Below are 16,172 nucleotides of genomic sequence, written 5' to 3'. Positions count from 1 at the left end.
AAAAAATTTTTCAAAAAGGAGGCTTGACTAGAATCTCCAAATGGCAGGACAGGATGACAATTATGAGTTGGCAGGTGATGACATCCTGTGGAAAGACTTTTGCTTTTGGCAATTTCCTCTTCTCTAGGAGGGACCCCTGTATACAGGGATGGTTTTCCATGGCCACATCTGTACTCTACTCTGAGTATGAGTGCCCAGGGAATGTGCAAGATAATTCTGTGGAATGGGAAGACAACTGGTACCTGTCACTAATTTCTAATTTCTTAGTATTAAATAAGCAGATTGACAATGGTGCCTTCATTCAGTCCCTATGTTGAAAGATCACTGTCACATCTAGTTTGTAAGATGTCCTGAAGGAACAGGAGAAACTCTACAATGCTAAGGGACTGACATAATAACACCCTCATGTATTCATTTGCTTTCAGTGAAGTATGATGCAATTGGTATGTGCCCAAGTAAATGGATTAGTGAAATATATTTATCTAGGTTTAACCAAACCAACCATCATAGAATGGGCAAGTGGTTTAAAAGGCTCCCGCAAAAAAATGTGGAATGAAGATATTACCAATACTACTAATACCAAAAGCAACTCTCGAAGTTTTTGGAAACTGGTGAATCAAACTAAAAGTTTTGCTTACAATTTTACTTTCAATTCCATAAGTAAAGATGCCCTTCTTCTCCATCAGCAATCTGAGCTGGTTATCCTCTTCCCAACCTCCCTCTGTTCCTGCCTTCCCCACCCCCAATCCATTCGGTACCACGTGCTCCCAGATGACACCTACAGGATGTACCACTTGGGCTTTCAGGCATGCTACCTGAGATTGGTCAACAGGCCAGCAGGAGGTAGGAGGAGAGAGCAGTTGGGGCATTTTCTTCTCTGTTCCTTCTTGCTTCAGCATTACATCTCTGGCATGGCTGTATCTGTCCTTAACTACAGCTCATTCTGGAGGGGACTTCTTCCCTAGTGCCCCATGTCACTGGATTCTGGTCTCACTATTTTTTTCTTGTGCCCCTCCCAGCTGGGGCAGGTGTTGGCCTCCTGCTGTTGCTTGTTTTGGGGTGCCTAGATGCCATCATTTGTAAATAGTCCTTCTGTTAAAGTCTCTTGAGCCGATTGAGTCGGATTTGGTTCCTTGCGGGAAGACTGATTTTTACAGTATCTCATTTATCATAATAGTCATTAAAGCCAGCGGTTATCCAAAGTGCTGAGATTTTAAAACATGAGCTCTCTCACTAAGGAATACTCTTTTAAGGAAAGCTGGTGGCACTGTTTAAAAAAACAAAGCATGTTTTTTTGTATATAATTTCATCTTTGTTCATCCTTAAAATTTTCTGTTTTATATGTTTTACAAAATAACTGGCATACTAATGTAGCTCATGAATATGATTTAAAGTAAAACAATGCACATAAATTGGAAGTACATGCTAAAATAATTTTTTAAATTGATGATATGAACCATCAAAAAAACCTTTGTCCTAGAGAAAACCTTTGCTCTAGAAAAACAGTTGGCAAGTTCCTGCTATTAGGTCCCTCAGCACTACCCTGGCGATTATCTTTCTGAGGCCTAGCTGTCTACTTTTTCCTTTGATTCTCTGAACTACCTTCCAGCAAACCCCATCTTTCTACAAAATAAAAGGGGACTCCAGAGAGAAATGCTTATCTAAGGCTTCCAGGACCCCGTGCTCTGGGGAAATCTCTTCTGTTGTAGGCAGAAATGGTTAGCAGACCAGACTATAGCCTGGGTCAAACACCCCTCAGAATTTTCTACCTTCTGAGCATAATCTTCATCTTCCAGGGTTGGTTGGTTGTTTTTTTGTTTGTTTGTTTGTTTGTTTTTTGTTTTTTTGGCCACTGGAAAGTGTTGTCTCTCACCATACATTAGTACACACACATTCAGAATTATATACTTCAGTCTCTTATGAGTTTGATTATCATATCCATGTGAACAATCAACTCCAGGCCACTGACCAGGCTTAGGACCTTGGAACATCTCCAAGATGATGCTCCTTAGGGGGTCCTCTTGGCATCCAGACACAGGTTCCTCCTGACCATACTTAGCCTCATCACCATCACCTCTCAACCTACATTAGGAACCACTTTGACTTCAGCTGGGGAACAAGAAAGATGTCTTAGGTAAGAATCCCAGGAAGACATTATATTCTTTCTACCAAGGACCCAAGCCCCAAACAGATTGAAAATATCATGACAGGACAGCCCTTTGGAAAACCCAATCATCTGGGGCCACAAAATAGAGGAGTTTCATGAGCTTGATGTTAACCTGGGCTTGAATAATAGTTATTATTCATTAAGTACTTATACACAGGCCTTATTTAAATACACCAATCCATTTCATCTTCATAACAAGTCTTTGAGCAAGATATATTGTGGTTATCGTCAGCCCTATTTTATACATCAGGAAAGAAAGGAGAAAAAGCTAGATCATTTGCCCAAGGTCAGGCAGTAAGTGGCAAGGCTGCGACTTGAATTCAGGTCATTTGGCTTGAGAAGCTGAGGTCCCAACCACTACCTCACACTGCCTCTGATGCAGATGGGTTGACCATGGCAGGATTTGTGATCTTTTAGGGCACAAGTCTTGGTGAGTTGGAGAGTGTAGTACATGGCATTTCTTGCAATAGAGATTCTAGACTTGTATTTTCCTACTAGAAGAAGGGGTCTGCCCATAGACAAGGTTATGAGACCTGATCAGGATTGTCACATACTGAAAGAAGACAAAAGAGAGACACAAAGCAGAGAAGCCCAAATAGAGTAGGTTGCCAGACTCTTGCCCCAAAGCTCAAAGCCTCTGCTCCAAGCAGCAGTGCCAGGACCACCTGGGCTCCAACTATAGAAGCACGGACAGGAGCTGAACATTCTCACTCTGCCCTGTGGCCTGGGTGCGTGAGCCAAACAGATGGAAGTTGCTGTGGATTAGGGGTTTGATGGTTTTTTTTTAAATTTTTATTTTTTAAAGATTTTTATTTATTTATTTGACAGACAGAGATCACAAGCAGGCAGAGAGGCAGGCAGAGAGAGAAGGAGGGGAAGCAGGCTCCCTGCTGAGCAGAGAGCCCAATGCGGGGCTCGATCCCAGGACCCTGGGATCATGACCTGAGCCGAAGGCAGAGGCTTTAACCCACTGAGCCACCCAGGCACCCCTAGGGGTTTGATGGTTTTTTAATTTGACTCCCCTTTGTTTACTTACTAGTTACTCTTAGTTGTCTTGAATAAGTGGCCTGAATTGGTTGCTCACAAACATCTTCCTTAGATGGCTATGGTCTGAGCTTAACAAGATAGTATATATAAAATGCCTGGCATGAATAACATGATCAAACAATGGTAGTTCTGAACCCCTCCTTTCATTGTCTATCTATATAAAGTATCCCAGAGGAAGGGGTGATTAGGAGGTCATTTGCTGTCTGACTGGAGCTGCCTAAATGGAACTTGCATGAAACCAAATTCACACCACACAATTCTGGTTGGATGCTTCTCTTGTCCCCAGAAAGACTGTTCTTCAAACAGGTGCCCACTGGGCAACTTGTGAAGAGAAAGGATGGGGTTCCATCCTTTCCATCCCTCGGGAAAAAGGAGGAGCTGGGGTGCCCACCCTCTTGGGACTACATGGCAGCCCCTGTAACCTGAAACCTCCCTACCTGTTACGAGGGTGTGACACATCTGCCAAATGTACATCACCTGAGAGACCAGCTTTGCAACAGAGCTTGGGCTAGGCCCTCACTGTGGTCCCATTAGGGGCATAATGCTTCTCCTACACGATTGTTTCATTCACGTGGAAAGAGCCGCAAGAGTGTAAGACTCCTGGCTTCCCCCCGACTTCCACCTGCCAGGAAAATGGATATCTGATAGTGAGTTCTGACAAGAGTCATCCTGACTAGCTCAGCCCTTTCCTCTTCCCTTTCTCTTGGGAATGTGCTGCTTGCAGGGAAAACACATCCTACTTGCTCCTCCTTGCTCTATGATTTAAGCGGGACCTGCCCCCACTAGAGGGCACTCCGTAGGGATGGGGTAAATTGGCTTAACCTCAACTTTGTCAATTAATCTTTGACAAAGAAAGTAAAAATATGCAATGGGAAAAAGATAATCTCTTCAACAAATGGTGTTGAGAAAACTGGACAGCCACATGCAAATGGAATATTATTCAGCCATCTAAAAGAATGAAATCTTGCAATTTGCAACAACATGGATGGAACTAGAGGGTATTATGCTAAGCGAAATAAGCCAGAGAAAGACAAATACCATATAATTTCACTCATATGTGGAAATTCAGAAACAAAACAGATGAACATAGGGGAAGGGAAGAAAAAAAATAAGATAAAAACAGAGAGGGAGACAAACCATAAGAGACTCTTAACTCTAGGAAACAAACAGGGTTGCTGGAGGGGAGATGGGTAGGGGAATGAGGTAACTGTGTGATGGGCATTAAGGAGGGCACTTGATGTAATGAGCACTGGGTATTATATGCAACTAATGAATCACTAAATTCTATCCCTGAAGTTAATAATACAGTATATGTTAACGAAATCAAATTTAAAAAAGAAAGAATGAAATTGAACCACTTTCTAACACCATACACGAAAATAAATTCAAAATGGATTAAAGAGCTAAGTGTGAAACCCAAAACCTTAAAAGTCCTAGAGGAGAAAACAGGCAGTCATTTTTCTGACATTGGCCATAGCTAGATTTTTTCTAGATATGTCTCCTGAGGCAAGGGAAACAAAAGCAAAAAGAAACTATTGGGACTTCATCAAAATAAAAATTCTCTGCACAATGAAGAGTACAATTGATAAAACTGGAAAGCAACCTACTGAATGGAAGAAAATATTTGCAAATGACATACTCAATGAAGGGTTAGTATCTAGAATATATAAAGAACTTATTCAACCCAACACCAGAAAACCCCAAATAATCCAATTTAAAAATGAGCAGAAGACATGAAAAAACATTTCTCCAAAGAAGACATAGAGATGGCCGACAGACATGTGAAAAGATGTTCAACCTCAAGGAAATGCAAATCAAACCCACAATGAAACATCACCTCACACCTGTCAGAATGCCTAAAATAAAAAACTCAAGAAGAAAGTGTTGGTGAGGATGTGGAACAAAAGGAACCCTCATGCACTGTTGGTGGGAGTGCATGAGGGAGAACATGTGGAGGTTCCTCAAGGAATTAAAAACAATTACCATATGATCCACAACTGGGTATTTACCCAAAGAATACAAAAACACTAATTCGAAGAGATATATGCACCCCTATGTTTATACTAACATTATTTATAATAGCCAAATTATAGAAGCAGTCCAAGTGTCCATCAACTGATAAATAAGATGTGATATACATACGTATAAAAAAATTACTCCGCAATAAAAGAGAATGAAATCTTACCATTTACAACAACATGGATGGATCTAGAGAGAATAATGCTAAGTGAAATAAGTCATTCAGAGAAAGACAAATATCATAGGATTTTACTCATATATGGAATTTAAGAAACAAAACAACCAAAAAGAGGAAAAAAGGGACAAACCAAGAAACAGATTCTTAACTATAGAGGACAAACTGGTGGTTACAAGAAGGGAGGAAGGTAGAAGGATGGGTGGGGTGTACACCTGAAATTAAAACAACACTATATGTTAAACTGGAATTAAGTTTTTTAAAAAATGATAATAATAAAAAAGAAAGCCTACTTGCCTGCCAGTATAAGTCCCATTCTCCAATACCAGCCTCATCCATCATAAGGGAGATGTTAGATTGACTTCTCCACAAAACTTACAGCTTAAGTGAAGGAATAAGGTGCTTTCACTGGGCCTCCTTAGAGAAGCCACCAGATGCCAATGACAGTCGTCTAGAGAATAAGTCCGCTACTGTCCTTGGGGCATTAATGGAGGTGAGGATAGGACCCAGAATTATGGGCAAAGCCCCACCCCATATAGAAATCTCCCTGATGGAATCTCTGAAAGAGGACAGACAGAGGCTAGCTACAATAATAGCTAATGTTTATTGGGTGCTAAGAACAGACTCTGGCTAAGGAATTTGACCCTGTAAATCACCATCATTATCTCCATCTCACAGGAGAAGAAACTGAAGCTCTGTGAGATTAGGTACAGCCAAGATGGAGAGATGGCCCATGGTGGAGCCACACGGTCACTCCAGGGGCCACACGTCCCACCAGAACACAGTGCTGCCTCTAGCTCAAGATGACATCTCCCACAATGATAATGAGGGTAGATGTGGTTGACACCTCCTGACTGGGGGCCAGCACTCTTGACCACACGTGTATAAGCAACAATAAGGGTGTCTTCAGGCTTTCTCTCTTTCTGATGCCTTGGGCTTCTGGAAATATCCTCCCAGTTAGCCTGTCAGTGGCAGCACCCCATGTGGTCCTGTGTGTCTCTTTCCAGGGCCGCCGCCATGCCCTCTGCCCTGCATGCCAGCCTCTCTGAGCAGTGTATGATCTCATCCCCCACATCTTACATTCACTGGTGCTGCTGCTCATAGAATCCCAATTTCCTCCACGCCAGTGTTTCCTAAACTTGGGTCACCTGCATAGCACTGTCACATTTTTTGCCATGTCCATGTGCCACCTAAACGTTGGTTGATTTAACATTTTTTAATTTGCCTTAGCAATGAGCTAGAAAACCAGGGTTAAGTCCCAACTCTGCTGTTTCCCAGCTTTGTGTTACTGGACAAGTGCCTTGCCCTCTCTGTGCCTCAGTTTCCTAATCTGAATAACAGGGATGATCAGAGCAACTACTTCAGCCGGTTGCCATGTGGACGAAATGAGGTACTGCCAGTAAGGCCTGATCACAGCACCTAGCACAAAGTAAGTGCTCAGAAAGTGTCAGCTACGCTTGTCTTTACATTTATCCAAAAAGGAAACTTTCTATCCCTACCATAAATGGACAACTCTGTCCCACTTATATCACAAAGAGAGGAGTTATAAAAGTAAAGTGAAAACACTTACTAAATACTGGTTATTGCCTGACAAAGTTTCCAGGCCCAAGGCTTGCTCTCACTTTGTCAGGAAGGGAGACAAGCCTGGGTCTGAAAGATGTTGAAGACACACTCGGTTCAAGCCAGGGTGAACATCTTGTCCTGAGTGGCCTCAGACTTCTGGTTTTAGTGCTGAGAGTCCTGTAAGCCCCCTCATTCCCAGGCTACCTCAGATCAAGGCTTTCTTCTTCATGCAAAGACTAAAAATAACTGACAAGGGAATAACATTCTTGTGATGTGAGTACGTGTGTTTAGGGCTGAGTCAGTACCCCACTTACTATCATCTTGCGGAATAAGCCCCACCGTGGGCCCCACCGCACAAGACCGCCTCTGAGGGCTGAGTTTCCAAACTACATACATGTACAGAAGAGTCATCATGTGTGTGCACCTGAGACTGTCCCCAAAGGAAAACCATATTCGTACATGCCCAACAAGAGGAACCATGATCCGTGGCACAGCTAAAATTACTCTGTATTATATAACCATCAAAATATCATGTTTTGAAGTATTTTTAATGAGAGGGAAAAGTGATCATGATAGAATTTCTGGTTTAAAAAAAAAAAGTCAGACCAAGATGTCCTCAGTAAGTGGGTGGATAAATAAACTGTAGTACATCAAGACAGCAGGGTATTATGCACTGCTGAAAAGAAATGAGTTATCAAGCCATGAAAAGACATGGAGGAGACTCAAATCATGTTGCTAAGTGAAAGACGCCCATCTGAAAAGGCCACATACTGTGTGATTCCAACTATCTGACATTCTGGAAAAGGCCACACTATGGAGAAAGTAAAAAGATCGGTGGTTGCTAGGAGTTAGGGTTGGAAGGAAGGGTGCGTAGCTGGAGCACAGGGGATCTTTAGGGCAGTGAAACTACGCTGCATGATACCATAATGGTGGATACATGTCCTAATACATTTGCCTAAACCTAGAGAATGAACAACAACAGTGAAACCAATGGTAAACTGTAGACTTGGGGTCATAATGATGTGTCAGTGTAGGTTTGCCCGTTGTAACAAATGAGCCACTCTAGTAGGGGGTGTTGCTAATGGGGAAGGCTGTGCATGTGTGAAGCAGGGGGTATGTGGGAAATCTCTGTACCTTCCTTCCTGCTGTGAACCTAAAACTGCCCTGGAAGAATTAAGTCTTAAAAAAAACTTTTTTTTTAAGATTTTTATTTATTTATTTGACAGACAGAGGTCACAAGTAGGCCAAGAGGCAGGCAGAGAGAGAGAGGTGGGGGGAAGCAGGCTCCCTGCTGAGCAGAGAGCATGACGCGGGGCTCAATCCCAGGACCCTGAGATCATGACCCAAGCCTAAGGCAGAAGTTTGACCCACTGAGCCACCCAGGCGCCCCGAGTCTTAAAAATTTTTAAAGCAGGGACACCTGGGTGGCTCAGTCAGTTAAGTATCTGCCTTTACCTCAGGTCATGATTCCAGGGCCCTGGGATTGAGCCCCACATTGTCAGGCTCCCTGCTCAGTGGGGAGTCTGCTTCTCCCTTTCCCTCTGCCCCTCCCCGAGCCCGACCCCTGCTTGTGTGCATGTGCTCTCTCTCTCAAATAAATAAATAAAATCTTTAAAAACAAATTTTTTTTTAAAGATTTTATTTATTTATTTATTTATTTGTCAGAGAGAGTAAGCACAGGCAGACAGAGAGGCAGGCAGAGGCATAGGGAGAAGCAGGCTCCCCGCCGAGCAAGGAGCCCGATGCGGGACTCAATCCCAGGACCCTGGGATCATGACCCGAGCCGAAGGCAGCCGCTCAACCAACTGAGCCACCCAGGCATCCCTTTTAAAAAAATTTTAAAGCAGACTACAAAACCACACGTACTAAGATCTTAGTTTTTTAAAATACAGAGAAAGATAAACAAAGAAATACACTATAATATTACCAATATTTGGGGTGCCTGGGTGGCTCAGTCGGTTGAGCATCTGCCTTCAGCTCGGGTCATGATCCTGAGGTCCAGAGATCAAGTCCTGCATCAGGCTCCCTGCTCAGTGGGGAGCCTGCTTCTCCTTCTCCCACTCCCCCTGCTTGTGCTCTCTCTCTTTCAAATAAATGGGTAAAATCTTTAAAAAACAAAAAAACAAAACCCAGTATTTTTCTCTGAGCGATAGGATTCTGGAGGGATTTTTTATTTCTTCATATTTACTTCTGTATTTCTTATTTATATCTATTTCTATATTTTCTAAGAAATTTTAGCACAGAACATATATTACTTTCATTACCAGGAAAAGAAGTTGAATAAAAATTATACGTCTAAAAAGTACTAGGAAGAAAGTAACCAGAACTGATTAACCCCAGCCTTTGAAAATTGTTTTTTACAACTGTGGTGCACTGGGAGGGAGGTTTTCTGGCTGACTGGCTGTCACCTCCTTTCCTTCTCCTCTGGAGAAGGCCCTTGCAGAGAAGGCGGGGCTTGTCCAAGGTCACAGGTTTCTGCTGCCTCTGCATCCCATCCGGTGAGGCTGCCCCTGAGCTGTCCCCTGAACCTCAGGCTCTGACCTCCAGGGTCTATAAGGCAAACACAATACTCCTTTCCCCCTTTCCTTGATTTTTCCATCATTTGGACTGTGGCGCCCAATAACTTCCCCAAGACACATGTTATGAACTAGAGGCAGGGTGGCATGTAACACAGGAAGTCCTGGCTTTGGACCCAAACAGCCTGAGCTGGAATCCCTGCTCACTACCTTCTAGCTAGACGGCCTTGGGTACACCGCTATACCTCTTTCCACAACAGCGGCCTCCTCACTATCACAAGGATTAAGTGAAATAACATTCTTTTTTTTTTTTTTAAGATTTTATTTATTTATTTGTCAGAGTGAGCACAGGCAGGCAGAGTGGCAGGCAGAGGCAGACAGAGAAGCAGGCTCCCTGCTGAGCAAGGAACCCGATGTGGGACTCGATCCCAGGATGCTGGGATCATGACCTGAGCTAAAGGCAGCCGCTTAACCAACTGAGCCACCCAGGCGTCCCAAGTGAAATAACATTCTAGCAGGACATCAAGTAGGACTCAATTTCTATCAATTTTTACATTTACTACACAAGAACTCTTTCTCTATCTCCCTTCCACTAATTCAAAGAACTCTCCAAGTGGCAGGGGCAAAATCTCTCCTCTACCACCCATCTAGGTCTCTGCTTCTCCTTGGTCAAGACCCCTCAGATGACAGCTGAGTCATAGAGAGAACGGCTGAGAGGCAGCCCAGTGGCCCCATGGGGGCTTCCCAGAAGAGGTGGCAAGGTTGGGGGGAGGCAGCTAACTTGAGACCCCAATTGGCCAGGCTTAAAGAATCTGATCATCAGGTATATACACAATAAACCAGGGCCCCATTTAACTGCAGCAAGCACACTGTATGAGCATCATGTCCATCCCTTCGTAAGGAAAACGAATTGATCCTGAACACTCAGCACCTCCCAGCATCATTCTGGATGTGGGACACACAGTGGAGAATGAGACAAGGTCTCTGCCTTCACAGGGCTCAGTCTCCACTCCTGCTGGAGGTGTGAGCGGCATCCATCCACCTTCATTACCAAGACTGGGGGAAAGAGGCAGGGCCATTTGAGAAGCTGAGAACCATACATGTAGTTCAGCCCATCAGGCCAGGCATCCAGCTTCCTCTCACAGAGACTCAGAACCCCTCAGCCTGAAGCTAGGAGCCCTCTGGTTCCCCCCCGGAAATCAGTGCCAATAAGAAGGCATTAATAATCCTCATCCAAGATACTAACTTCCCTGCTCTGTCATTTGGTGGCTGGGTGACCTTGGACAAGTCATGTAACATCCCCTAGTCCTAGTGTCTTCCCTGTAAAACTGGGTAAAGATACCACCCTCATGACATTACTGAGGAGTGCACAAGAAATCCCACATGGAAAGCCTTAGACAGAGCATCGGAAGACAGTCGTTGCTTCCCCCCTGCGCTCTCAGATGTGGCACCAACTGGAGAAAAACAGAGCATGGTGGTTAGGAACAGAGCCTCCAGAGACAGGTGCCTGGGGTCACCTCTCACCAGCTGTGTGACATCTCTATGCTAAAACGTCCCCATCTACAAGATGAGGACAGTAACAATAATCCCTACCCTAGAGGGTGTTGGATGCTGAATTACTATATGGGAAGTGCTTGGAACAGGGTTCGATGCACATCAAGAATGGTTTGTTTGTTTGTTTCCTTCTTCCAGAAAACATGTTTATGGGATCACTGATCATGCTGGAGCAATTAGCACCTCTTTATATCTCCCAGATGACCTTTGAGAGTATGCAGGAATGTCCCACTTACTAGAAACATAAAGAAAGGTGCATTAAATGTGAATATAGTCACCTCCAACACAGACACAGACAGAGACACACACACACACCGCTGTATCAAGGGTAACCAAACATGACAATGACAACTGTATTGTCCATTTGGTCAGATATCACAGGAAGTGGGAGTACCCTCTCACTCACAGCTATGTTAACTCGGCCGTTAGAGTCAGACCTGGGTTCGAGTCCTAGAACGGCTCTTCCTTAGTGGTCTGACCTTTGGCAAGTCATTTAACCTGTATTTCTTCCCCAGAAAAGCACCGGGTGAGGTTGCAGGGGAGTTAACTCCACCTGTGTCACCAGCATGTCATTGCCCCTGGTGGGGATGATGGAGCCCTTAGCAGACTCTGACTCCCTAGTGCTTCTAGCCAGAACAGTCCCGGGAAGCTTCCTCTTTTCCCCTGCTGGAGACCCAGCTCGGGCAAGCCTGTGGGCTGCTTTTTACTCCCCCCACCCAGCAGCCCCCAAAGAGAAGTCTGAGAGAGTTAAGAGTACACCAGCTGCCAAGCTCTGGGAGGCAGAAGCACTGGCCAGGGTTCCCAGACCCTACACTCTGTTGACTCGAACTGCAGAGCATCTCCAGGCTTTCACAAATATTTCCTGGGCAGGAGGGAGCAAGATAGCTAGGCCCTTCTCTGCCTTCTGTCTGCTGGCCTTTCCTTGGGAGAAAGCCAGCCTGAGTGCCATTTATTGTAGGACAGCTTTAACACTGAGCTCCTGGAGGTGAGCGGGGCTAGGGACACAGTTTGGGCACAGGTACCCCCTCCATGGAGGAGGGAAGGGGCACAGGGGGCAAAGCTGGACGCAGCAAGAGAGATGGAGACAGAGATGAAAACAGGGGCTACTACCAGAACACAGGACAGGAGGAGCAGGGACAGAAACAGGGGCAGGATCAAGGATAGAGCCAGGGCTGGGCCCGCACAGGGTCCTAAGTGGACAGAACTATGGCACAGGGTTGGGGGGGCGGACAGAGGGAGACACAAGTACGCACAGAGCCGAGCTGGGAAAGGGGTAGCAGGCAGTGGGAGGAAAGCCCTGCCCGGGGGGGCTTACATAAGCTGGGGAACCTCTATTCCCCAGAGGGGCCTACGGGAAATCTAGGGGTGGGCTCTCCAGTCAGAACCCCCATTTTCACCCTAGCCTGTGCATGCTTTCCAACAGCAGCAGACAGAGCACGGTTTAATTAAGTTAGGACTGGCAAGATTCACTTCTTATTTAAAAATCATGACAGCAACAATAAAAATACTCAGCTGAAATGGCACCCGACAAAGCCAACTCCCCTGAAAGTTAAAGTCAAGCGCCCCCATCCCAGCACCCTGTACCTTTAAGGAGGAGAAGGGTTCCCTTGCGTCCCAGCTGAAGAGCAGGTTATTCTTAGATATAGCAATGACTTACCTAAAACTGAGTTATTCCCCTTTCCTCCTCTGGCCAGCCTCTCTTCACTCTGGGGAGCTTTTACCATTTAAGGTCAATGTTACATCTGCCTCTGGAGCTCCGAGCTGAGAAGCCTCTGGCTGCTGAGCCACGGCCACCGCCTCCTCCTAGAGGGGCTGGGACTTGGAGCCTGGAGCTCCTCGGGGAGCCCCCTGTGGCCCCACTCAGGGGGCTGACGGCAGGGGAAGCTAACCAGGCCGGCCCCAGAGCTTAGGGCAGGCTGGGCCTGTGAGTCAGGAGCTTGCCCTGAGTGCCTCTCACGGGCACCCACACAGTGGATGGCAGTGCCCATGGGCAGCCCGTGCTGCTGGGCACTGTCCTGGCCAGACAGGGACCAAAGAAACTGCAGATCTGCCTCCCAGCCTGGAATCCCCAGCAAGCATGTGAGGCTGGACAAGACCCTGGCCCCAAGCCAGGAGAAACTGGGAACACTTCCTGTCCCAGGGATTCATGGGCGGGGGCTGCTCCCACCTTAAACCCTTGGGATTACCAGAGTGAAGGGCCTAGGAGGTTCAGCTAATCCCAGACCTGGCAGCAGCCCCAGCGGCTTCAATCCCTCTGCGCTCAGCAGTCCTGTGGTCTTTGCATTGTGGAGTTCCAGTCTCCTCATCTCCAAGACAGGGATAACAGCGATAACGCCTAACTCAAAGAGTTGCGGGAAGGCTAAAAGAGACCATAGTGAAGCCTTAGCATAGTGCCAGCATCTCATCGAGTTGATTGGCGCAAATTCATTTCCTGCCCCTGCCCAGACGCAGGCAAGGACAGGCTGTCTCCCTCCTGGAAGTCCACATGCCTACCCTGCTTGCTCCTCACCCACCTTGAGTGCAGTGCCCACCTTGGGCCAAAGTCACGGAGCTCCAGATTCTGTGCAAGTCACATGGAGGCTCCAGCCATCTTCTGAAGTTAGAGGCAGGTCAGAGAAGCTCTGGGTAGGTTGCCAGATAAAATACAAGACACCACTTAAATATGAATTTCAGATAAACAACACATAACTTTTGGGACACCTGGGTGGCTCAGATGGTTAAGCATCTGCCTTCGACTCAGGTCATGATCTCAGGGTCCTGGGATTGAGCCTCATAGTCAGGCTCCCAACTCAGCAGGGAGTCTGTTTCTCCTTCTCCCTCTGCCTCTCCCCCTCCTTACGTGCACATGCTCTCTCTCTGTCTCTCAAATGAATAAATAAGACCTTTAAAAAATACATAACTTTTGTAATGTAAGTATGTCCCAAATATTATACAGGACATATTTATTTCATATAGATAGATAGATAGATAGATAGATAGATAGATATATCTTACCTGAAATGTTAATTGAACTGCACATCATCTATTTTCATTTGCTAAATCTGGCAACTCCAGCCCTAGAGCATCACTTGTCACCCCAGAAATCATCCACCAGTTCTGAGAGTTATAGGGATTGGTGCTTCAAAGCCTGTGCCCTCAAGCCCTCCTGGTGACCTCTGCCTGGCTGTATACAGTCCTATTCCCAGCTCCTGGCCATGGGTCAGCCACCCCAGCCATGGCAGGCTTTCTCCAACAAACCTGACACCCTGGGCCTCCAACCTAACCCAAACCATAGGCATCTATTCCTGGTCTCCCTGGTTATTATGAGAAATATTCCTGACGAGAATAGAGTTTGTGCTGTTACACCCTTAAAAATAGTAATTTTGTAGATGGAACCAGAAGAGACTGAACCACATACTAGTTCTGCTTTCCCTCATGTGTCTACACCTATCCATTTGCTGTCCATATGCTGTCTATATGCTATCCATACGCTCCCTTTAACAAAGATACATCGTGGTAACTACTAAAATTTCAGGTATAGGAACTAGAAGGAATTTAGCAAACTGTATAGTACTATTTCTCTAACTTCACTGTGTGTGTGAGACTTCCCAAGCATGAAGTTCCTTGAACCCGTCTTCCAAAAGTTCTAATTCCATGGATCTACAGTGGAAATGCAAGAATCTGCATTTTAATTAAGGCCCTCAGGTGATTCTTATGCAGTTGGTCCAAAGACCCCACTTTGGGGAATGATGCTCCAAGGGTTGATCTTGTGAATCTAGCAGGAGTTAATCCAGAGACGAACTAGAAACTTAGGCTGAAAAGGAATGGAAGGCATTGGGTACACATGAGGGTGTGTGTGGGACCGAGGTGTGGGTGTGTATACAAACCATACATTGAGCCCCTGCTATATTCCACCCTCTACATTAGATACTCTACACAAAAGTATGTATGTACCCTCACAAGTGCACTATGAAATAGGATTATTGTACCTTTCCTTCCAAAAGGAAATTGAGACATGAAGAGGAGAAACCACTTGACTGACATTCCACAGCTGGGAAATGGTAGAGTTAAGGGGTGAACTTAGGTCGGTTGACCCTAAAACTCTTACCGCCTCAGCCAGGTTGTCTTAAACTAGGGTTCATGGATAGCCCTCCAGAGTTTCTGAGCCAACTGAAATTGTACGTGAAACACCGTATGATTTTGTTTCTCTTGGGTCCAGGTCTGTAGCTTTCACCAGTCTCACAAAGGAGACACCAAATAAATTTTAAAATCACTGCATTAATACAAGCATTTCATAAAACACATTACTGGTGGGTGTGTGATATGGAACAAGCTCTATAGAAGACAATTTAGCCTTCTCAAGATGATAAGACTCGGGATCTTTGACCCAATTCCAACTCTATGAATTTATTCTAGAAACACACTCTCACACTTGGGAAGTGACAAATGAACAAGATTATTCATTACTGCTTTGTCTTTAAAAGCAATAGGATTGGAAACAACATGAATGTCCATCAGTGGGGGGACTATAAAAGATGGTGGGGTACAGGGGCTCCTGGGTGGCTCAGTTGGTTAAGCGTCCGACTCTTTATTTCAGTTCAGGTCATGATCTCAGGGTGGCAAAATCAAGTCCCACGTCTGGCTCCATGCTGGGCATGAAGCTTGCTAAAGATTCTCTCTCTCCCTCTTCCTTTAACTCTCCCCTCCCTCTCTCTAAAAAAAAAGATGATGTGGTACAGCCATAACAGACGATAAGAAAGCTCTTTGTACAGTGATATAAAAAGCCTCCAAGATATGGTTAAGTGGGAAAGTAAAATAAGAGAACAGTTTATAAATATACGCGTGCACAAATAGACTTAAGTTCACACATACATGTTCACAAGTACATGTGTGTATGTATATGTGCACACAATCTCAGGAAAATTAGCACAAGAAACAAACAACAATAGTTGCCAATGGGGAGGGAAACGGAGTGCCTGGGGCAGAGAGTATCCACTGTAAGCCTCATTTATACATTCAAAATTTTGAATCATATGAATAAGTCATATGTTGACATTCAAAAATAATAATGAAATAAAATCATTGCTATGAGCAGGATTTAATCAATTCATCTTTCAGCACTGTTTCCGCTAAGTGTCAGAGAGTATTGACA

The 16,172-nt window shown here is 45.1% G+C and overlaps 1 protein-coding gene across 1 annotated transcript in view; it reads right to left on the bottom strand.

The window, feature by feature from the left end:
- IRAG1 (inositol 1,4,5-triphosphate receptor associated 1) overlaps window positions 1-12,765 on the bottom strand; it is a gene marked incomplete at its 5' end in the record, with an annotated part of 123,606 nt that extends 110,841 nt beyond the window's left edge. The window contains 1 exon segment of the mRNA XM_080816891.1: window positions 12,699-12,765. Coding sequence (XP_080673017.1) covers window positions 12,699-12,765 — 67 coding nt within the window.
- Window positions 12,766-16,172: the final 3,407 nt, after the last annotated feature.

The sequence above is a fragment of the Martes martes genome (assembly GCF_963455335.1).
Source record: "Martes martes genome assembly, chromosome: 10".
Lineage (NCBI taxonomy): Eukaryota > Metazoa > Chordata > Mammalia > Carnivora > Mustelidae > Martes > Martes martes.
This window is presented reverse-complemented; position numbering and strand designations above follow the sequence as displayed.